The sequence below is a fragment of the Sus scrofa genome, chromosome 4 (genome assembly GCF_054392235.1).
Source record: "Sus scrofa isolate SSC_HxYL_T2T_F1_AM1 chromosome 4, Sscrofa_HxYL_maternal_Yorkshire_Landrace_v2.0, whole genome shotgun sequence".
In the NCBI taxonomy this organism is placed as follows: domain Eukaryota; kingdom Metazoa; phylum Chordata; class Mammalia; order Artiodactyla; family Suidae; genus Sus; species Sus scrofa.
Window position 1 is genome coordinate 18,801,772 of NC_139386.1, and position 24,041 is coordinate 18,825,812.

At 41.2% G+C, this 24,041-nt stretch overlaps 1 protein-coding gene across 4 annotated transcripts in view; it reads right to left on the reverse strand.

Annotated features, from left to right (window-relative positions):
• Nucleotides 1–24,041, reverse strand: part of COL14A1 (collagen type XIV alpha 1 chain) — a 237,272-nt gene that overhangs the window by 21,387 nt on the left and 191,844 nt on the right. For all 4 annotated transcript variants that reach the window (NM_001445065.1, XM_005662880.4, XM_021090550.2 and 1 more), the window contains 3 exon segments: nucleotides 8,778–8,966; nucleotides 12,441–12,507; nucleotides 13,447–13,482. In NM_001445065.1, coding sequence (NP_001431994.1) covers nucleotides 8,778–8,966; nucleotides 12,441–12,507; nucleotides 13,447–13,482 — 292 coding nt within the window.

Genomic DNA, 24,041 nt, shown 5'->3' on the forward strand with positions numbered 1-24,041 from the left:
AAGATGACATTCCAATGTTATTCCAATATTAATATTTTTAATCCTCCATAATAACATTGGAGTGACTAGAGCTCTTCCATCCAAAAGATTTCATCCCACAGAATAGAGATACAGCACTAATAAAATTTATAGAAACTAATGAATTCTAGCAGGGCAAGTCTTTGCAATGATACCTCCCAATCACTACCAGTAAGTTTTTTTCAGGTGCTGGAATAGGGAAAGACCTTGCCCCCATCTTGCAGGAACAAAGACATATAATTAAAAATCAAGAGATGTGTTGTCCAAGGAACATGTGCCAGAAAAAGTAGGAGAAGGTAATTTACATTTATTTGCATAATGCCAATGATGTATTTGCTGTCTTAGTAGAGCTTCACTGTGAACACCATAGAGGAAAATGCAGAGACAAGGAACTGGTAAAGCTCAACTCTATCAGCCTGAATTTGGAACTGTTGCATTTTAATAATTTTAAAATATAAATACATTCTGACTTCATTATGTTTTCAGTGGAGTTATGCCAAAAATTTATATATTGGAATAAAGTACTTGAGTATAAATTACTCCCCATTTACTTTATATTACACAATAGATGATTCTAGTTTATTTTTTAAATTATGTGTGAAGGTAGGTTGTATTTTTTTCTTTTAAGTTCAGTTTAGAATAATAAAGAGATATTAAAAATTATTTGTTATAAAAAGGTGACAATATGTTTGATAGGGTTGAAAATCACAGCTTTAAAGGTTTCAAATCTTTTCCCACCTCAGGACCTTTGCACATGCTGTTGCTGTCTCTGCCAATGCTCTCTTTGACTCTCTTATTCATATGCCAACTTCAAAACTTTCAGTTCTCAGCTAAAACATCACTGACTCAACAAAGTCAGAGTCCCCTCTTCTATCCTCATAGAGCGTCCAGCATTTTTTCATAATATGTATAACAACTGACATTAAACATATTTTGTTTGTTTGTTTGTTTAACTCTGTCTCTATGGTAGGCACATAAAAGGCAAAAACTGTATCCCCTGTTTACTACTATGTTAATACCCAGCACCACGTCTGATGTGTTTTAAATGCTCGGAAAGTGCTGGTAGATGAATGAATGAAGATCCAGAAAGATTAAGTTGTGAGATCAAGCAGCCAAGATTACATAGCCAGTAAGTGGCAATGCCAGGATCCAAACCCATAAGTGACTGATGCTCCAAATGACATTCTTCCCAGCCCATCATGCTCCTTCCAGCTAAACAGCATTGCACATAGTGAGGCGAAAATGGTTTCTCTTCTAAAATATCAGAAGTAGGGAGTTCCCTGATGGTACAATGGCATTGTCACTGCTGTGGCTCAGGTCATTGCTGTGGCGTGGGTTCAATCCCTGGCCTGAGAATTTCTGTGTGCTGTGGTTGTGGCTAAGAAGAAAAAATATATATCAGAGGTAAAACAACATTGAATTACTTGGTTCCAGGTTTCTCCTCTAAGGCGAGATATAATAACTTCTATAGGTACATTCCAAATTGCCAGAGCCATAACCAATTTCCCAATAGGTAATTCTTCTACTGGACCCACGCTAAAATCTAGAACTGTCAAGTGCCAAAATGACCAACCGTAAAAAATATTTTTATCATGTTCATATTTACTCCAAACAGATGCCCTGACTTCACCTCAAAGCTCGTCACCTGCCAGATCACAGATACCCTAGGCCTATCCAAACACAACTGTACAGAGTGTGTAAGAAGCTTGCAAATGGTATAACTATGACCCACTAAGAACTGGTCAGTCTAGCAGATCACATGCTATGGACTGTGGATATTAGGGGAAATAATGAAACAGCCAGACCCTTCAAGGCCTCTCCTCTGTAAAACCCAAGCAATGGATTCAAAGGTGACAACAGGGCAGAAAGGAGGAAGCACAGCCATTCTGGAATCGTATACATCTGGGTTTGAATTCTGGCCCCCTGTTGTTCAGCTGCAATGGCCTTTGTGACAATTGACCATCTCACTGGGCTTCAGTCTCCTCACCTGAAAATGAGGCTAACACCGATCTCATAAATTCTTATGGGCATTAATAACGTACTAATCAAGTGATCATTTTAAGTCACTGCTTAATAAATGATAGCACCATTTCTTATCAAAGGCCACAGGGTTGTCTTCCTTTAAATTCTGACTGCATTTACTTTCTACATAACTTGCTTGGCATTTGCCATCTCGCAACCTGTACATTCAATAATGTGCCATACTATTTCCTTATCCAAACCACATCTTCTATTTTATCCAAATGTGAGTGTGTGCATGGGACCCAGCACAATACTGGCAGATGCATTTGGTGCCTAACAAATGAAAGCCATAAATAGTCATATTATTTCACATGCTGCCCAGCCAAAAGCCTTACATCAACCTTGCATTTCATAAATGTTTGTTGATTTGTTGTACAGAATAAACCAGATATGAATTCCAGCTGTTATGGATACACAATCTAAACATGAAAATCTTTAGCTGGGTGGCTCCTCTTGATCCACTATTTTTTGCAGAATCATGGAAACTGAAGGAGTTTTATGAAGACTGAAATCAGGAAATTTCCTAAGTCTTTTCAGATAATTAAAAGAATTGAATTCTGTGAACTATACACCAAAGAACTGAGTGCTTGACTGGGTTCACATATGGTTCAAGATATCAGTGTAGGTAGTGAACATTTAAATACATGAAATAAGGAAGTAGACAGATTAGTCATCTGGAAATGATAGGTAGAAATCAGGATTAGAAATTGAGTTGTTATCAAGAAGATTTAATTAGAATCACACAAGGCTATGATTGGAGAGTGAGTTAAGGTCGGAATGGTCATGACTCAATCGTCACAGTTCAGGGAAAAAAAGAGGAAACTCAGAGATAATCCAACCCATTTTCTGATTTTTTTTTGTTTTCTAATGGCCACACTCATGGCATATAGAATTTCCTGGGCTAGGGATCGAAACCAAGCAGTAGCTGCAACAACGTTGGGCCTGGGGTCGAACCCACACCTCTGCCCTGAACCAAGCCACTGGAGTCTGGTTCTTTTTTTTTTTTTTCTTTTCAATTCTTTTTTTTTTTTTGTTGTTGTTGTTGTTGTTGTTGTTGCTATTTCTTGGGCCGCTCCCTCGGCATATGGAGGTTCCCAAGGCTAGGGGTCGAATCGGAGCTGCAGCCGCCAGCTTACGCCAGAGCCACAGCAACGCGGGATCCGAGCCGCGTCTGCAACCTACACCACAGCTCACGGCAACGCCGGATCGTTAACCCACTGAGCAGGGCAGGGATCGAACCCGCAACCTCATGGTTCCTAGTCGGATTCGTTAACCACTGCGCCACGACGGGAACTCCTGGAGTCTGGTTCTTAACCCACAGTGCCAGAGCGGGAACTCCCATCTTCTGAATTTTGAAAGCCCATACTTAGAGCCACTTACTTGGAGATAGTGCGGAACAGAATAGGGAGAAGCAGCCAAACCGTAGCCCATGAAGGAGCAGCTGTTCTCTGACGCAAGTTAACAGGGAGGAGCAAAAGCAGGGGAGAAACTGGACGGCAAAACATTTTTTGCTTTAATTCTGGGTGCCAAGAATCAGCCAGGTTTCAGTGGGAGTTTAAGCTTTAGATGAACAATGTGAGCTGCAGAATCCCTTTGAAGCCTTAAATTCTGAGGATTCTTTATATTCTACAATCTGTGTGAGAAGACAGCTAAAAGATGGCCCCTCATGATCTATGAAACATACTTTATTTAAGTTAAAGGAGACAACAGGTTACTGAGAGTGAGGAAGACCATCAGGTGGAGTGAAGATGCAGTCTTCTCTTAGGTAACAAGGGAAGTCATGAACTGTCATCTACTTCCCCTAGTGAATGTGGAAGGAATATCTGCAATATTTTTCTGTTCTTTAAAAATGCATAGTCTAGAGTTCCCATTGTGGCTTAGTGGCAATGAACCCAACTAGACCCTGGCCTCACTCAGGGGGATCCAGCGTTGCTATGAGCTGTGGCATAGGCTGGTGGCTGCAGCTCTGAGTTGACCCCTAGCCTGGGAACCTCCATAGGCTGCGAGTGGGGCCCTGAAATGAAAAAAATAACGCATGTTCTTTGGCTATTTAGATGATAAGGATGTGGTTAATCAGAGATCTTGAATTAGAACAGTGTAGCAAACAACAGCAAGGGTAAGTGTTATTTCTACTTGTCTCAGTTACCTAAGTTTGTACACAGGCACAGGCACTCTCTATCATGATGTAAAGTGTATTTCTTCTTGTGTATTATGTGTTAAGAAGTTTGAAAAAAATTTGAAAAATTATAATAGAGAAAATAGATGGAGCACTTCTGGGGAAATACCAACCAAAATCCATGGAGTCGTGAGCTTTTTATGAAGACTCAGCAGAAAATGAGATTGTACTTACATGCTCTGCCAGTCTCAACACCTGTATTTCTTTTCATCTTGCTTTTACAGCTTATTATTTGTCTAAGGACACTGCTGAGGAATAATACTTATTTTTACTCATTATAATAGGGTGTCCTTTTAAAATTGTATTCTAGGAGTTCCCACTGTGGCACAGCGGAAATGAACCTGACTGGTACCTATGAGGATGCGAGTTTGATCCCTGGCCTCACTCAGTGAGTTAAGGATCTGCCACTGTCGTGAGCTGTGGTGTAGGTTGCAGATGCGGCTCGGATCCCATGTTGCTGTGGCTATGGCACAGGCCAGTGGCTACAGCTCTGATGCAACTCCTAGCCTGGCAACTTCCATATGCCTTGGGTGCAGCCCTAGAAAGCAAAAAAAATAAATAAATAAAAATAAAATTGTATTCTAGAGCATAGTGACAATCATATTTTATACAAAAAATACCCCACCCAAACATGATCTCTGGTTTTTATTTCCAGCCCTGACATTGGCTGACTTCAAGCCTCTTTGGGCCTCCATATCTTCATATGCTTCTTTTTATATATACAGAAAATGAAAGGGTCAGGAGAAAAGATGGCTGAAATTTCTTCAATTTTAAAATGCTATTGTTTTGGAGTTCTCCCGTGGTACAATTGGTTAAGGATCTGGCATTGTCACTTCAGGGACAGAGGTTTGCTCCCTGGCCCAGGAACTTCCATGTGCTGCAGGTGCAGCCAAAAAAACAATTTTTTGAAGGCTATTGTTTTGATTTAATAGAAAGACAGACATTTTTTCTGTCTCAATCTTTCCTGGGTATTTGGACCACAAGGCTAAGATCAAAAGATGAATCACTTTGCTGTACACCTGAAACTAATACAACTTTGGAAGTCAACGATACTTCAGTTAAAAAAAAAAAAAAATTTTGTTTTTTTTGTCGGTCGCTCCTGCGGCATATATAAGTTCCCAGGCCAGGGATCAAAAGCCACAGCTGCAGCAATGCTGGGCCCTTAACCCATGTGCCGGGCTGGGAATCAAACTGGTGCCCCCCGCAGCGACAAGCTGGATCATTAACCCACTGTGCCACAGCAGGAACTCCCCCCACATTTTTACAAATTATTGTTCACCTTGCAACACACATCCCAGTGATAAGACAATCGAAATATTTTTCTGGGAATGTAAAGTCCCCTGGATATTGGCCTATACACCCCAACCTTAAACACCAAAGCACACCCCCCAACTGATGATCAACCCAAATCACCTTTCCTCATACTCAAAGGGCACTTCTCCCTTTGTCTTACTGTCAGCCTCCCTGTGTTTGTAAAATATAGGCTTTTGCTTGTCTCCTATACTCCTTAGGGATAAATACATATATGTCAGAAAATTCTACCATGGAAATTCATATTTCAAGGGTTGTCTGGACAACTGTTTGAGAACCCCTGGCTGATTTACCTCTGATCTAAGCATTCAAGTGTTCTTTCAGAGCAGGAAAGACTTGGTCTGGCAAGAACAAGGACAGGACTTCCAAAAAGAACAGACAACTTGTGACTTGCCGAAAGTGACTCAGGCGTTGGCTCTGTGCTGCCTGAGTCACAGTTGATCCATCACCAACACCACTGGAGGGTGTCCTGCTGACAGAGGTGGCCACCTTTCTGGCTGCCAGATCGTTGGTACACTGTGGGGAAATTATGTCCTTCTCTACATGGGCTGACTTAGTGCCCTGGCACAGGAAAAATCTCCAGAAAGGAAAATCAGAACTGGGTTGCAAGCAAAGTGACAATTATTTAGTGAGGACCTTTTATGTGCAAAGCAACTCAGATCCGATGCCTGCTTTCTGCAGTCATGCTGTTCATTAACACAGGATGATGCTAAATGGGCAGGAGAGACAGTCACTGCATCAGGTATTCAGGGAGTGAAGACACCTGTGGGTCTGGGACAACCAACAAAAACTTCATTCATGAGACAGGGGTTAAGATAAGCCTTGGACCAAGAGGAAGATACACATGCAATGGGGAAAAGGCAGGCCATTTCTAAAGGGGAAAGAACAAAGTGTCCAGAAGTGCAGAAGCAGAAATACACATGGCCTGTGGCATGGATCAAGAAGGAACACGAAATATTATCTTTGTAATTTGCACTTTACATTCCAAGTTTGATCAAGGGAATATCTTACCCATCTCACCAAAGTAATATGACTCACAGACCAGACAGGTAAGAGCTTTTCTCCTGATCTATATTCCATAAAATCATGTCCTAGAAAATACTTTTTATCTCTCAGTTATCTCTTTTCCTATCACCTTCTTTGAGGTTAATATGTAACCCCACTTTCCCACATCTGGAGTGGGAGATCTTGGCCAATTACAGAATTGGGTGAAATTTAATCAAAGGAATCCATTATTGTATTACACAATACTGCCAAGACCTATGAAGGATAGAAGAAAAGGCTAAGCAGACTCTCTATTTGAAAGAAACTTTAGTAGGGAAGATAAAACCTTGGTCCATGGAACTATTAAATAAAATACTGCCTCATGTCAAAGGAAGATGAGCCACAACCAGTACTTCATGAAGTTTAGGGTTGCCATGGTCTATACAGGCATATGTGAATCATAAGTTGACATGACTCATGAATTATCTCAAGGCTGCAACGGGACTTGCCCAGTATGGGCACTGCACACAAAAAAAGCACCAGACCACAAAACTTTAATTCAGAAAGACACATGTACCCCTATGTTCATAGCAGCACTACTCACAATAGCCAAGACATAGAAGTAACCTAAATGTGCATTAACGGATGAACGGGTTAAGAAGATGTGGTACATATATACAATGGTACATTACTCGGCCATAAAAAAAGAAAAAACAATGCCACTTGTAGCAACATGGATGCAACTAGAGATTCTCATACTAAGTGAGGCAAGTCAGCAAGACAAATACCGTATGATATCACTTATATGTGGAATCTAAATTATGGCACAAATGAACCTATCTACAAAACAAAACAGACTCAGAGACATAAGACAGACTTGGGGTTGCCAAGGTAGGAGGAGGAAATGGAATGGACAGGGAGCTTGAGGTTAATAGATGCAAACTATTACACTATTACATTTAGAATGGATAAGCAATGAGGTCCTACTATATAGCAAAGGGAACTATGTCCAGTCTCTTGAGATAAACCATGATGGAAGATAATATAAGAAAGGGACTATATATATATTATATATATGTATGTATGCCTGACTCACTTTGCTGTACAGTAGAAATTGGCACAACATTGTAAATCAACTATACTTCAATAAATTTTTTTTTTTTTTGCCTTTTTGTCTTTTTGCCTTTCCTTGGGCCATTCCCACGGCATGTGGAGGTTCCCAGGCTAGGGGTTGAATTGGAGCTATAGCCGCTGGCCTACACCACAGCCCCAGCAATGTGGGATCCAAGCCGAGTCTGCAACCTACCCCACAGCTCATGGCAACACCGGATCCTTAATCCACTGAGCAAGGACAGGGATCGAACCCTCAACCTCATGGTTCCTAGTCAGATTCGTTAACCACTGTGCCATGACAGGAACTCAATAAAATTAAAAAAAAAAAATTTTTTTTAAAAACACCAGACCTAGGAAGTGAGCTCTCTACTTCCCATGACATATGTGGACAAAGAATGACAACCGCTGCCATATCAGCAAAGGATTTTGCAGCCAAAAAGCCGTCAGCCACTGGAGCTGTCCCCAAGAATATACCCTGAGGAGATTTAGTATGGGAAAGAACAGAATACCGGCCCTGTACATACCTATCAAAGGAATATTTCAACGAGCCAGGACTCTTGCATCTTCCCAAATACAGCAAAGTGCTAAATTCATTTAGTTGAGATGTCTGGGTTTCTTTAATTAACAGTAATCTTTTGATGTTCCAACGACCTGGTTTTGATGCAAAGCTCATATATATCCTGGTTTTTCCCTTGCCTATTCAGAGCAGTACTTCCGAGCTCCCTGAGAGTCTGTCTTCTAGGTTTAAGTCCCAACAAAACATAATTCTCAGCTTTTAGGTTGTGCATTTCTTTTCATTATGCACATATATGTGATGCTGCATCTGTCCAAAGGAGGGGTGTCACTTTCTAATTCTGCCTGGATGGGGCATATTTTCTTAATTCATCCATCTAGAGCAGATATCTCATTAGCCCAAAAGCCTCTTAGGGGTGCACTGGGGGTTCTGATCCTTCTTTAGCATGCAAGCAGACATGGCTCTTAATAAAAACTTTGTGGGTTACCCAATTTTCTCAATATTCAGGATAAATAAATTGGAAGCTGAATAGATGGGGTAGAATTAATTTAGGTCCATTGTTTGGAACTTTATCATTGTGTAAGCACCACCCTTACACTCTGCTTTGGTGCATTCAGTGAGAGGAGTGGTCCAACTTACCTCGTTCTCCTGGGGTCCCTGGCACACCTGCATTTCCTGGGAAGCCTGGGCTACCTGGTGGTCCTTGTTCGCCAGGGGCTCCAGGCGAGCCCGGTCTCCCAGGCTCCCCAGGAGGCCCTTGGATGGTCCGGATTGATGAGGAGTGGCTGGGAATCTGGTTGAGGATGGCTGTGTACCTCGCCATGTGACCTGAGACATGAAAGGACAAAGCAGTCAATGAAGTGTCGCACTGAGAAGGGGAGGATTGGAGGTATTATTTGTCAAGGCTCTGAGCAATTATTTGAGACACTCACCAAGGGAAGAGGCACATCCCTCTGAAATAAGTTGATTTCCAACTTGAAAGATTTTTTTCTTTTCTTTTCTTTTTTTTTTTTTTTTTTTTGCATTTTACTTTGGATGATATTAACAGCTGGGTTATAGTCAAGTTGCAACTCATGTGTTTGGAATTCCATAGCTCACGTCAGCATCTCAGTAAACATCACTGAGCAAAAGTCATAAATTTTTATCTTCACCCTCAACATTTATTTGACTCCGAAACCCTCACCCAGCTGCCCCCTTTCTCCAGTAATTTCCACCCAAGTGATTTGTCTTTTTTCCAACCCACAAAGCCTGCTCCACCCTCTTGCTCACAAATCCCCAGGCAAGTGCCCTGTTTCAACTCATCTCTTCATTGCCAAGCCTGTTTTTTTTCCTGCAGAAACCTTTACTTGGGTCTCAACTGCAGAAACTCCCACTAGGTTTATTATTTTTTAAATCTGGCTCTCTCTTCCATAATCCCTTAACTCAATTGTGCCTGGAAGAATATATTTAAATAACTAGAAGTATAGACTGATAAAATATTTGATGCCATAATGCCCCATTTTCCCAGCATCCTCGAGACATTTTCCCAGTGAATTTTCTAGATGACTAGTATTTATTCCTTTTTAAACATTCAGATCTAAATAAAGAATAGTAACCATTTTAGAGGGATAATTTCTAAGATATATCCGATGCATTCCATTTTTTTTTTTTTTAAATAGGTCTGCATCCATAGCATATGGAAGTTTCCAGGCCAGGGGTTGAATTGGAGCTGTAGCTGCCGGCCTACACCACAGCCACAGTGATGCCAGATCCAAGCTAGCTGTGTCTGCAACCTACACCACAGCTCATGGCAATGCAGGATCCTCAACCCACTGAGTAGGGCCAGGGATCAAATCCACGTCCTCATGGATACTAGTCAGATTCTTACTCTGCTGAGCCACAGTGGCAACTCCTATTCAGTGCATTCCTAAGCAGAGGACCATGACTGTCACTGGGAGTGGCTTCTTGATGACTCAAGAGCCATTGCCAGGCACGTTCATGAACGTTTGGGTGGGATAAGACATTTGCACATCTGCTTTTCCAACTTCCTCCTTGGATAGGGGGCCATCCTTTATCACTTTCTCTAGCTGTCATCGCTTGGGCTTCACACAGTTTCCCATACAATGGGGTAATGCGCCTGATCCGCTCAGAACGAAAAGCCAGATAAACAGAGCATGTGAGGAATTATATGCTAAATCATAAATCAGGTTCTGAGGTGCAGCCTAAGGAATGACCTCAGAAGCCCAGAGAAACGTGAAGTGGTGAGTGGCAAGCCAGACGAGGTGCCAGAAATCCAGCTTCCAGGTAGCTTGGGTTTAACTCATGAAGATACATGCCGTCTCTACTAGTTCTTTCTCTCATGATGCTATCGACATTGGCATTGGCAGGGCCTCTCCCTTTCACACACCTGTTTCAGTTCTTCTCTAACCCCTGCTGGTTTCCATTTCCTAGAAGCTGTTCACAAGAGTCTGGAGAATTCCTGACAGGAAAGACTGGGTTTTAAACTCTCAATTTTTAGGGCATGTTTCAAAGCATCACATATTTATATAAATTTTTTATTCTGCAATGGAATAAGACAGCAACAACTGTGAACTCTTCCTGAGATTATGGTCAGGGAGTCCTGCTAGCATTTAATTCTTAGGTTTTCTTAAAATAATTACCCAACCATTTACATGGGACACTTGAAAGGACAAAGCCACAAAATAATCCAAGACATAGGTTAGCTTTGGATGTCTTCTACTTCATGCTCAAGCTCCCTTTTATAATTAACCATGTTTTCAGAGATCCTATTTTGGGAAGAAACTTAAGTAGTTTCATTTAACTGGTAAATTCTCTCTTTCTCACACACTAGTCTGGGCAATATAATATAAAATGATATAAAGTGAAAATATAGGAAGGAATACTACTGCATCTGAAGAGAGTAGCTTTTGGAGTTCCCGTTGTGGCTCAGCGGTAGCGAACCCCACTAGTATCCATGAGGATGCTGGTTCAATCCCTGGCCCCGCTCAGCCCATTAAGGATCCCAGATGATGCTCAGATCCCGAGTTGCTATGGCTGTGGTGTAGGCCGGCAGCTACAGCTCAGATTCAATCCCTAGCCTATGAACTTCCATATGCCCCTGGTGTAGCCCTAAAAAAGACCAAAAAAAAAAAAAAAAAAAAACCCAAAAAACAAAAAACCCATGAAGCTAGTAGCTTTGTACTCAGTTTTGCCCAAGATTTCTGTCTTCATGAAAACTCTCCCAAGCCCTCCGAAGAGTGTCACTCCATGCTCTTCAGGGTGAGAGCTGGGCTTTTCTACTATAGACGGAATTTTGGACCCAGCCAATGAAGTCTTCTTAGACACTGAGAGGACTCCCAAACTTCTTGGGTTAAAAAAATGCATAACCTCAAAGTTGTTAAGGCAGCCACACAAGTAATGTCAGCCCTGGAGAGAGAGGATGCTCTGACAATGCAAGCTTGACAGCAGAGCTGGATTTGAGATAAATATTTCACCTCTACGTGGCCTCGGATCTTTACGGAACTAAACAGATTATTGGCAGAGAGAAGGGCCCACCATTGTAGCCCTCCGGTTAGATTACTGAGACAAAATATAAAGTCAGTGGACAGGGAGAAACATACAAAATACATGAGTACGTAAGCAATGAGCATGAATCGGTAACTGCAATAATGGGCGGGGGGTAAATTCAAGTTAAAATGAAGAAATGGGACAGGCGTGATGTAAGGTGTGTGTGTTCCAGTGTAATTTCTGGAATGAAGCCCAAGTATCATATCAAATGTCACATGAAGCCTGTCCCTATGTATACACGTGTGTTTGTGTGTCTGTATGTTTGGCTGTCAGTCTTAAATGGAAGGGCCCGAGGCTCACCGAAAGACATGGAGGAGAAAGAGGTATGGATTCAAATACAGTGATTTGAAAGTAGCTTCTGATGCCTTTGTTTGGCAGCTTTCAAGTGCTGAGGACTTGAAGCAAAAAAACAAAAAACAAAAAACAAACAAAAAAAAAACAACAAAAAAGGAAAAACATAAAAACCTATCTATTTGGAGAGATGAAGAAATGGAAGATTTGATCCTTGAGCAGTCAAGTTCAATCTCCATAGGCAAACAGAGAGGTTTAGGACAAACAACAGAGAGAAATTTGGCCTCTGTACCATGGATGAAGAACTCTAAGGTAATCTGTGATGATCTCTCAGGTAGTTAGTGATGGCCTTTTGTAGACCTTATGTGTCTGTACCAGGACAAAGCTTAGTCTTTACACTTATGCAAAAGGCAAATCCACAATTGGACAAGCAACAGAAAACACCTGTAAACATAATGCACTTACTTTGGATGAGCTGTTCGCACACCTGACGTGCCACCGCTCTCACCATGGCTTGAGACTGTAGGTCACCCTGGATGAGAAAAAAGCAGACTCCTGACTCTCAGCCACGAGCCCAGCCAATGGCAGGACTTCCAGCATGGCGGTCGAACTCTACTCATTGGTGGCACCTGGGCTTCTTGGCTCCCAGCAACAGGCAGGATCAACCACCATGGTGCATTAAGGAAAAGGTGTCAGCAACCTCACACTTAACAGTGCAAGGTTCCTGAGAGCCTTTTATTAAACTAAAAAGCTCAAGTAAGCATTTCCAGTCTCAAATTCTAAAAGATTTAATTTTTGAAACAAATCCATATGTATTTAATGCCTTACTTATCCCTCTTTGGAGCTTATAAAATGCAGCACTTTCTCAGGCAGTGGTTCATTTAATGTTAATTACAACTCAGATGAAAGATGTTAAAGCCATTTCATAGATGAACACATTGGCCAAGATTTCACAGGGGTCACTGGATGAGCCCCAGATCAACGCTATATCTACTAGAGCCAATTGCAGAATGATATTAGCGGTGGTGCTGTTTTTCAACGAAGAGAGATGGCCCTTCAAATGAATTAAATTGCATAGTCAGTTCTGTGATTCCATGCTGCCATTCTCTTCCTGGATGCCAATACTGGAAACGTGTGAGCCTCAATCTACCGCTTGGCCTTTTGCACAGAGCTTTTACTTTTCTGAAGCCTTTTCACATCCATTATATAATTTCTTCATCAAATCCACTTTGTGATTTAGATGAGTTTGATTCTCTCTCTTTTATCCTGAAAGCAATGGGCCTAAGGTCATCTAGCTGGATCGTAGCAGATCTGCAGCTAGAAGCCAGCCCTCCTGACTTCTAGCCTACGGGGTGGTTTCCACTTGAAAATGTACTCACAGTAAGTGAGGTGAGGAGTGGGGGAGGGAGGACTGGAATAGAGCAATGAGTAATTATGACAGTAAATGATCAACCGTCCAGAGAATACTTACTCTTTCTCCTCTCTCTCCCTTTGCTCCAGGGGCACCCTGTAAAATTTGAAATGGTCAAGTTACTTGTGACAGAGCACTCAGTCAACCATCCGGATAGCCCATCTTAGCTTACTGCATTAAGATGCTTTTCTTAGCTCTCATAATTCTGCATCAAAAACAGATACGCAACAACAAGAATAAACAGAGAGCGGCCCGCAATCCCACCAGGCAGAGATAACTCTTAAATATTTCACTCCTCCGGACTTTGAATGCACAGACACAGTCAGGCTTGGAAACAAAATTGGGATCGTGCAGCAACACTGCTGCCACTGTAACACTGCTTTTGCAACACTGCTGCCCTGAATAACTCATGCCCATCTTTTCACACTAAACACCACTCTGAATTGTATTCTGCTGATGCCGCATGATTTATTTCACAAATCTCTGCGGGAGACATAAGTGGTTTTCATTTTTGAAAGAGAATCTTTCACAAGAAGGAAAAGCTCTTCCAACCTAAGAGTTCAAGTAAAAGATGAAATTTGTGAAACCCCACAGCCTCACCCTGTTCTCCGGCCAACATAATAGTATACGGTTCTTTCCCTGGATCCTCCTTGATAACCTGAGCTCATGTTAACATGGATTCTCAGCTAGATTATTTTGTTTTGTGGCTTAGCTACTCTTTGACCCAGAAGAAACTTTACCATAATGGTAAACACTTTTATTGAAAAAACAATGGCGTTCTTAGTGTTTCTGCAATGAAATTACATGTATAATGAAAAACATGTGTCTTTAGAAGAAAGTCATCTTTCTGTTTCAACTCCAAAGCAGTGTAACAGGCTTATTAAACAATGCTTTTATAGTCTCTACCAAAGGGACAGTGAGTTCCATTTATAGATGGAATTTGCCATGTTGTCAGGCTGTTTCCAATTGTTACTATAATCTCACCCAAATTCAAAATTCTGGGTTCACCCCATGATGTGCAGGTAAACTGGCTTTCTGGAAAAATAAAATGCCCTGACCTGCAATGTTCACTGCTTTTAGTGGTGTAAATACTTGTACTATAGTCGATTGAAATGTGCTGTCACTGAAGATGAAGTTTCAAAGGGAAAAGAAATGTACTCTCCTGAGCAGTCAGAAGCCAGCCCACCAGTGATTCTATCTTTTCTCCTTCCTTCTCTTGCCTCTTGCATGCCTGTTCAACACACACACACACACACACACACACACACACACACACACACACTTTTTGCACTGCAATTTTTCCTACGTCCATCCCTTCTATTCCATCATCCAGGTACTTATCCTAATCATCTCACAATCTCACACCAGGGCATGTGCAACTTGCTTCTAATGGCCTCTTTAACTAAAGACTCCCTTCCAGTTAATCTACACAACCACTAGTCTCATCTTCCTCACGCAGCACCAGCAAACAAGTAAGAAACCTCAGTGACTCTTGATTGATGGCAGCTCTTCCTCTATTCATAATCACACATTGATAGACACCCGTGTGACAAAGCCCTCAAATTCAGTCTTGTTATTTAACCTCAATTTCCCTGTCTCCTGCTCATCAAAATTACAGCTTTTCATTCCCAGAGACCTGGTCTACTCAGTGTATACAAACACTGGAAATGTGAGAAAAGTAGCAAGCATGTATCTTAAACATTAAGTATCGACAGTAGGAATATTCTAATGCAGTACTTAGTTCAAGTATCAGCTATTTCACACTAAGTTTTTACTATCATGCATATTTAATGACAAGTCAATGCATGGATTTCTGGGTAGATGGTGAGATCTCCATTGAGGACCATAACTTACTTTACATTTCCAAAACTACTTCACCTGTTTTTTGCATAAACGAGTCATTTAAACATTCAACTTAAATCCAATATTTAAGTAAAATATTTACTCGCAATCTAGGACTAGTACCTATTTCCTCTGACCTTGAGTTTCTTTTTGTTTTACTAATAAAGAGAAGAAAATATTAACAGACTTCACCTAGATGTATAAATCCACTCTTTAGTGTGATGTAAGATAATTTTCCAATGTTGCGAAGGAGATTAATAATCAACAGTCAGGAGAACTTTATTTGAAAAAACACACACAAGGATAGGATCTGACTGTTAGGTATATGGGTGTTCACTCTAAATTCTTTCAATTTTGTGGGCATTTGAAAACTTTCATACGAATATTTGGCAAAAAAAATATAAGGCACAGGATCTGCAAGCTACTTAAAGCCTGAGTTTCTTTTTAAGATGAGGCCATTAAAAGGTCTTTGGCGTCCCTTGCAATGTTAGCATCCCATGATATAGTCATTATTTGGAAGGAGGTAGCACATAGGATAGAAATTGATGAAAAATACCAAAGCTGGGCTTGCAGGGAAGACTCTCAATCTCTACAAAGAAAGCAGAACCTCACCGTCTGAGAACTCTTGGCATAAGGGCTCCACAAAACAGTCTGTGTCCTGCCTGTGGACTGCTGTACCCCAGTTCCCAGGACTATGTTGGGACATGGCAGGTGCTCAATATATGTGTTAACTGAATGAATGAATGGCTGAATGACACTTCAAGTGTGGGTGACAAGCCAATTTGTACTTTATTTTAACAACCTTGATTGGAAAAAAGAAAAAAAAAAATGCTTAGGACAGAACTCAGGCACTGGGTTTCAAGATCGTTAGAGTTGATTCTGTTAAAAGATACCCCATTTTCATTATAAAAACTTTTTGCAAAAGTAAGGTATTCAAGGCATCCCTAACCCCCTAATTATTTGGGGAAATAAATGTACTAGCTGTGTACTTTGCTCTCATTTCTTAAGCACCCTGAATGGCCAAGTTCCTAAAGATGTAGTCATCTCGGCTGGTAGAATTAGTTGGAGAAAAGAGCTACTTATGTTATCACAAAATAAATCCTTAACGGAACCAGCTTTGCAAGCATTTGACACAAAACAAAAAACCAAAATCAGCAAAAATAAGTACTCCACATTTTTAATATATTAAGAAACTGTAAATATTAGTAGTTTCGTACTCAAACTGCTTTTACCATGTCCTAAGCACTGTGCTCAGTATATTATCTCATTTAATCCTCGTAACGTTTAACTCATTTAACCCTTATCATACTTAACTCATTTTATCCTTGTAAGATAAACTCATTTATTCTTTATAACAACCTTATGAGATATTACTTCCATTTTACGTATAAGGAGTGATGCCTTAAGAGGATAAATAACTTGCTCAAGGGTATACAATAAGAGAACAGGAAAGCTGGGATCAGAACCCAATCAGCTAGGCTCCAGAATCCATGTTTTCTCCCCAGGTCACTTCACTGTTGCCATGGAAGAGAGCATGCTTGACAAATTTTCTGGCCAGAATCTTCTATTTCAGGGAAGATAATATTTTTCCAAATTAAATAATAATTTAAGAAGCAAACATCCATCTCTCTCTAACTCTAGTAATTCAGAATTAGATTTTAACTTGAGCCATTTCTTAAAATCCATTTTATCTTGAATTTTTTTTTTTTTTTTTTTTTTTTTTTTTTTTTTTTTTTAGGGCCACACCTGAGGTATACGGAAGTTCCGAGGCTAGGGGTCAAATCAGAGCTGCAGCTGCCAGCCTACGCCATGGCCTCAGCAATATGGGATCTGAGCCCCATCTGTGACCTACACCACAACTCAAACCAACGCCGGATCCCTAACTCACTGAGCGAGGCCAGGGATCGAACCTGCATCCTCATGGATACTAGTCGGGTTCATATCCACTGAGCCACAATGGGAACTCCCATCTTGAATATTTTTATTTCTGAACCAACATCTTCTTTTCCATTTCCGTCGCTAGCTACCATTTATTAAGTTGGCTTGTTTGCAATGTTCGTAACTTAGAAAAAGAAATAGTATAAACCCGAGGGATAAGGTAAATAAATGGACAGAATCATCTATCAGCACCTGGCATATAGAAATAGATGTGTTTTATCAGGGCTGAAATTCCTCAAACTCAAGCTCATGATGCTTGTTACTAAGCAGGAGCAGGACACAGCTGGGTGGTCTCAGAGAAAGATCCATTTAGCAAAATATCTGTATGGCAAAAGTTTTTATTCCAACTTCTCTGACATCCTTCCTTTGATTTTGCAAGGGATAACAAAAACAAACTAAAAATTCCTGAATGAGTGAAGGTCTATAACTCCACCAAAGTATGCTAGGAGGGAAAACACCCATTCCCTGTAGGCGTAGGCAAGAAAACCAGCACATTTTCCTTTAATTTCAGGAACACTTGAAATGAAAAGAAAAGAAAATACAGTAGCAACATTCATAGATTCACAGAATTTTAGCTCCGAAAGGAAGAAGCATGATCTCATGGTCCAAATCTCACACATGAAAGACGTCTGCCAACCAAAATCCAAACATCCCTAGTGCAGCTCTAAACATCTTCCATGTCTGCCCCCCAATCTGTTAAGAATGATCTACTCATACTTACCGAATGCCTAATTAGAATGTAATTATATCTTCGTTCTTTCTTCTTCTATCTTTTAAAATTTCTTTTTACTGCCACACCTGTGGCATACAGAAGTTCCCAGGCCAGGGGTTGAATCAGAGCTGCAGCTGCCAGCCTACAGCACAGCCACAGCAACACCAGATCTGAGCCACATCTACCACCTATGCCACAGTTTTCAGCAACGCTAGATCCTTAACCTATGGAGTGAGGCCTGGGACTGAACCCGCATCCTCATGGATACTGGTCAGGTTCTTCCCACCGAGTCACAACAGGAACTCCCACTCTTTCTTGTAACAAATACTTCTTATGTACCCTCTCTGAGACTGCGCTGGGGTCTAGGAATAAGTATGTAAGTCTGATAAAATATCTGCCCTTAAGAAACTTTCCTTTTCATGGAGAGACAGACATGGACAGTTGAAATGCAACATCTAAGCCCAAGGAGGGGAGGGTGGCCTCAAAGGAAATGTGCAGTTTTAGAGAGAAGAGCCGGCATTTCTCTAGGTGGAGAAAGGAGGAAGTAACCCAGACAAATGGAAGAGCAGCCCCAAAGGCAAAAAAAAAAAAAAAAAAAAGTGTGAAACAGTATGGCATATACAGGGAAGTTTAAATAATTTGGGGTAATTCATCTCCAAGCAGAGGGATTATGTGAGATGAAATCAGGGGCAAAGGAATGGCTCATCATGAAGAACCACGCATACCTGGATGAATATTGGGGACCTAAGTTCTGGTGACAAGAATCCAGTGAGGAGATTCAATTCAAGCCAGGAAATGACACAACAGAAAGATCTGTGCTAGAAAGATTTTCTGACACCTGGAGAATGGACCAAAGCTACAGCAGAGGCAAGGGGGCCAGTTAGAGCTTCTCATGACAATCTGGGTAAGAAATCAAGAGGCCTTGAAGTAAAACTGTGGCAGTGGTGATAAAGCAAGAGTGAGAGTTGAAAAATATTCAAATGTCCAACAGACCTGGTTGTCCTGTGTTTGTGTCATGTCTTATGACAGTCACATCTAAATGATGGCATCTTCCTGTCTTTGTGTGAGGAAATCACATCCATCTTTGAAAGATCCCATTAAAACACAGCCTCTTGGTGCAGAGAAAAGGGGACCCTTCTACACTGTTGGTGGAAATGTAAATTGGTGCAGCCACTATGGAAAACAGAATGGCAGTTCCTCAAAAACTAAAAATAGAGTTACCATTTGATCCAGCATTCTCACTCCTGGGCATATATTCAGAAAAGACAAAAAGTCTAATTCAAAAAGATATATGCACCCTTATGTTCATAGTGGCACTATTTACAACAGCCAAGACATGGAAGCAACTTAAACATCCTTTGGCAGATGAATGAATAAAGAAGATGTGGTACATATATACAATGGAATACTACGTAGTTATACAAATTTAAATCATGCCATTTGCAGCAACATGGATGGACCTAGAGGTTATCATATTAAGTGAAGTAAGTCAGACAGAAAAAGACAAATATCATATGATATCACTTATATGTGGAATCTAAGATGAACTTATCTATGAAACAGAAACAGACTCACAACATAGACAACAGACAAGTGGTTCCCAGGAGGGGGTTGGGGAGGGATGGACTGGGAGTTTGGGATTAGCAGATGCAAACCATTATATATAGAATGGATAACCAACAAGGTCCTACTGTAGAGCACAGGGAAATCTAGTCAATATCCTGTGATAAAATATAATGGAAAAGAATATGAAAAAGAATGTGCATACACACACACACATACATGACTGAATTACTTTGCTGAACAGCAGAAATTAGCATAACATTGTAAATCGACTATAATATAGTAAATTTTAAAAAATCAACCACCTCTTTCAGAAACAGTTCCCCTCACAGGGTTTTCTGCTTCTCTCTGTCTCTCTCTGTCTGTCTCCTCAATGGAATTTTCATAGTAACTTACTTGTCTTTCCCCTAGGGCATTTCTCACTTTCTGCTTTGTATTATATATATATATATATATATATATATATATATATATATATATATATAATAAAATTATATTAAATAATATATATTATATACATAATCATTCCCTCTAGATTTTATATATTATATATAATTATATATATAATCATTCCCTCTTGATTTATATAATATATAAAATCATTCCCTCTAGATTTTCCATGAATGTACCCTTCAGGACCCCTTTCCTCATGTCTTTTGTACCTATTGTCACTACTCAGCAAATATTTTAAAATGAATTAATTAGGAAACTGACATTTTGAGAGGCAAAAAAAATCACTTGAGTGATGTGGCTCACACAGCCAGTTAAGGTCATGTGAGGGCCACACCTAGACCACATGTGATGTCTAACGCCACGCTCTTTAAATGATGTAGCCCTGGCTCTATCTACCTACATGGATTTCAAGCCAGACGCACGGTCCCTTCTTCTATGTCCTTGATCACCATCTGCTCTCCTGCAGCGAAGGCACCATGTTTTAGCTTATGCTTAAGCTTCAGATGGGAATTATGACCACAAGAGCAGCAATGTACATTCTGCCCGGGGAAGTCGGCAGCCGAAGGCAGGGTGCATGAAAGCAAGCATTTTCCTGGCACCGACGATAGGAAACACACTGCTATTTTCAGTGGGGCAGTGTGTCTTTCTTGGTCTCCTTCCCTCCTGCTTTCCTAGACAGACATCCATGGGCAATCAATCAAGGCTGTAACACCGTGACACGGAGTCTGCTTTACAGTCACACCCATCTGGCAGTCAGCAGGCATATGGCTGCTCATGGCCCAAAATGCAGGGGAGAGTCTAGGCCAGACAGTTCAGAGAACAACTGGCTTTTGAGAGGATGCCCAGTGTCTGTAGACAAAATGGTTTCTGTCTCTGATATAAATGCCACCTTCCAGGGCCTTTTTCTGTTGATTTATAATAACTGAAGATACGCTTATCAACACGTGTTTTAGTTCCAGGAAAAAAAAAGATGTATTGCTCTTTCATACACCCCTTATATATATTTTTTTCTTTTTAGGGCTGCACCTGCAGCATAAAGAAATTCCCAGGCTAGGGGTCAAATCAGCACTGCAGCAGCCAGCCTGCACCACAGCCACAACAACTTGAGATGCAAGCCACCTCTGCGACCTAGCTTGCAACTCACAGCAACGCCAGATTCTTAACCCACTGTGTGAGGCCAGCAATTGAAATAGATCCTCATGGATACTAGTCGAGTTCTTAACCCACTGAGCCATAACAGCAACTCCTGTATGCCCCATATTTAAAGACTGTTCTAGAGCAACAAAAGGCCAGGTGGATAAGCACAATGGGTCCTACTTACCTAACATATCTCATGTCTTGCCGTATCCCTCCCGCAGCCCCCTGTCCTTTCCTGAGCATCTGCTTGACCCTGTTCCTTTTCTTTCTTTTTTTTTTTTAATTTTTATTTTTTGTCTTTTTGCCTTTTCTAGGGCCGCACCCACGGCATATGGAGGTTCCCAGGCTAGGGGTGGAATCGGAGCTGTAGCCACTGGCCTATGCCAGAGACACAGCAACTCGGGATCCAAGCCATGTCTGCGACCTACACCACAGCTCACAGCAACGCTGGATGCTTAACCCACTGAGCAAGGCCAGGGATTGAACCCGCAACCTCATGGTTCCTAGTCGGATTCGTTAACCACTGCGCCATGATGGGAATTCCAACCCCTTTCTTCTTTCCTATCCCATCGCATCCTCCTAAGACCAGGATCAACCCAGCTTGGGTTACTGGAACCTGCGAAAATACATTTACGTATAACCAAAGGAAACCAATTTTTTGGTTTTTTTGTTTCACCTCAGGATGCCTCAAAGCCTTTGATGTCCTAAAATTTCTCATGACTTTCTAAGAAATAGTATACACTGTCTTTGAAACTTCTTTACCCAGAAGCCCTTGCTCTCTGAGCCCTGCTAACATATTCCAGAACTCTCGTTCCCTGGAACACATTTTGGGAAGCCGACGGAAGCCTGGTAGCAGAGTTAATGGAACAAGATGTGTGAAGATAAAACAATCACTTTTTTTTTTTTTCTGTGACCCTCACTAGCTTGCTTTTTGAAAAGAGATCTAAAAGTGTTTCGTCAGTGAGGATGTAACCACATTCCAGTTGGCATAAGTGTATGGCTTTGTACAATGACTACTAAGGAGAGCAATTATTTGGGTGTGCCAATTAGGATGTGTTTGCTAAAATCTGGAGGCACTTTTTATGTTCATGTGTCATGTGTGGTTGTGTACCTGCATGTGTGTCATGTGACTCACAGCCTAGAATAGAACCCTGAGGACAAAATAATTTATTTGGTTTATTTTACTTTACTATTTTATTTTGTTTTATTTTATTTGTTTTTTAGGGTCACACCTGTGGCATATAGAAGTTCCCAAGGAGTCGAATCGGAGCTGTAGCTGCTGGCCTACACCACGGCCACAGCAACATGGGATCCAAGCCACATCTTTGACCTACACCGCAGCTCATGGCAATGCCAAACCTTAACCTACTGAGGCCAGGGATTGAACCCGTGTCCTCATGAGTTAACGCTGAGCCACAATGGGAACTCCACAAAATAATTTTATTGAAATGAGTGTTAAGAATAAAGAGAAACATGACTATTTGGGAAGCCAGGGGGAGAGAGGTTTTTTTCTGCGTGAGAATCAACATTTCTCCTATATCTTGTTCACTCTGGTGGGCATAAAAAGGCCCCCAAAGGGTTCGTGCCCTAAACCCCAGAACATGTGACTGTATCATGTGGCAAAAGGACTTTGACAACATGGTTTAGTTAGGATCTTGAAGTTACCTAAGATGACCTGGGTGGCATAAATGTAATCATATGAGTCATTAAAAGCAAAGAACCTTTTCCTGGCAGTGTTCAGAGGGAGATATGATTATGGGAAAACTGTCAGAGATGCGACTTGGCTGACTTTGAAGATGGAAGTGGGCCATGAGCCAAGGACTATGGTAAGTCTTTAGAAGCCAGTTATCCCCTAGAACTTCCGGAAAGGAGGTGCTGACACCTTGATTTTTAACCCAGTGAGACTGTTAGATAATAAACGTTTGTTGTATTTAGCCACTGAAATTGTGGTAATTTGTTATAGCAGGGATAGAAATCAGATACATTAATCTCTCCTACCTACACCCTTCATCTTTCACTGTCTCATAAATCCTTAGAAGTGTCTGCCATGCATATGTACTGATACATCTCAGTTGTTTGAGTTTATGGATACAGATTTAGAACATCACAAATAATATCAGAATGCTGACTAATACCCACACCCGAAAGGAACAACTTGCAAGGTGTCAAATGTGGCTCGGAGGCTGTCATGCAACTACCTTATTTTGCAGAGAGGAAATAGGCCCAAATAGGCTCATTTGTTTCTCCTCCATCCTACCCCCACCCCTTCCCCTGATCACATTTAAACACCAACCTATGAGATTAGAAGCACAAAAATGCTAGGTAACGAGTTTCATGCCCTGGGCTTTCATTTACACCACTATTGGCTTCTGTGTGAGTATGTGCTTTAATAGGAAATTCCGTCTTTTTTTGTGTGTTTTTTTGCCTTTTTTGAGCCGCTCCCGTGGCACATGGAGATTCCCAGGCTAGGGGTCTAATCAGAGCTATAGCCACCGGCCTACGCCAGAGCCACAGCGACGCAGGATCCGAGCCGCGTCTGCGACCCACACCACAGCTCACGGCAATGCCGGATCCTTAACCCACTGAGCAAGGGCAAAGGGCAGGGATCGAACCCGCAACCTCATGGTTCCTAGTAGGATTCGTTAACCACTGCGCCACAACAGGAACTCCAGGAAATTCTTTCTTACAGAACTTGGAAGAGAAAAATCTATTCCTATTCTCACTAATCCTGAACTTTCTCAAGCCTTGTGTTTTTCTCCCAGGAGATGGGCTTAATTAACAGACAGTACTGTACCCAAGCCCTGTAAACATGGCATTGACTTTGCCAAATGCAGAACAACAAACCACGTAAATAGATATGAGCTACAGATTGGGACCACTGTCTTTAGCCAGGATATAGGCACAGTCTGATCTTAATCTTTATCCTGGGAGAGTCCCTATTTTCCTTATGGATTCCACAGAGTCCAATACTGAAAAAAAAATTTGACCAAAAGAGATGTTGTAAATTTTA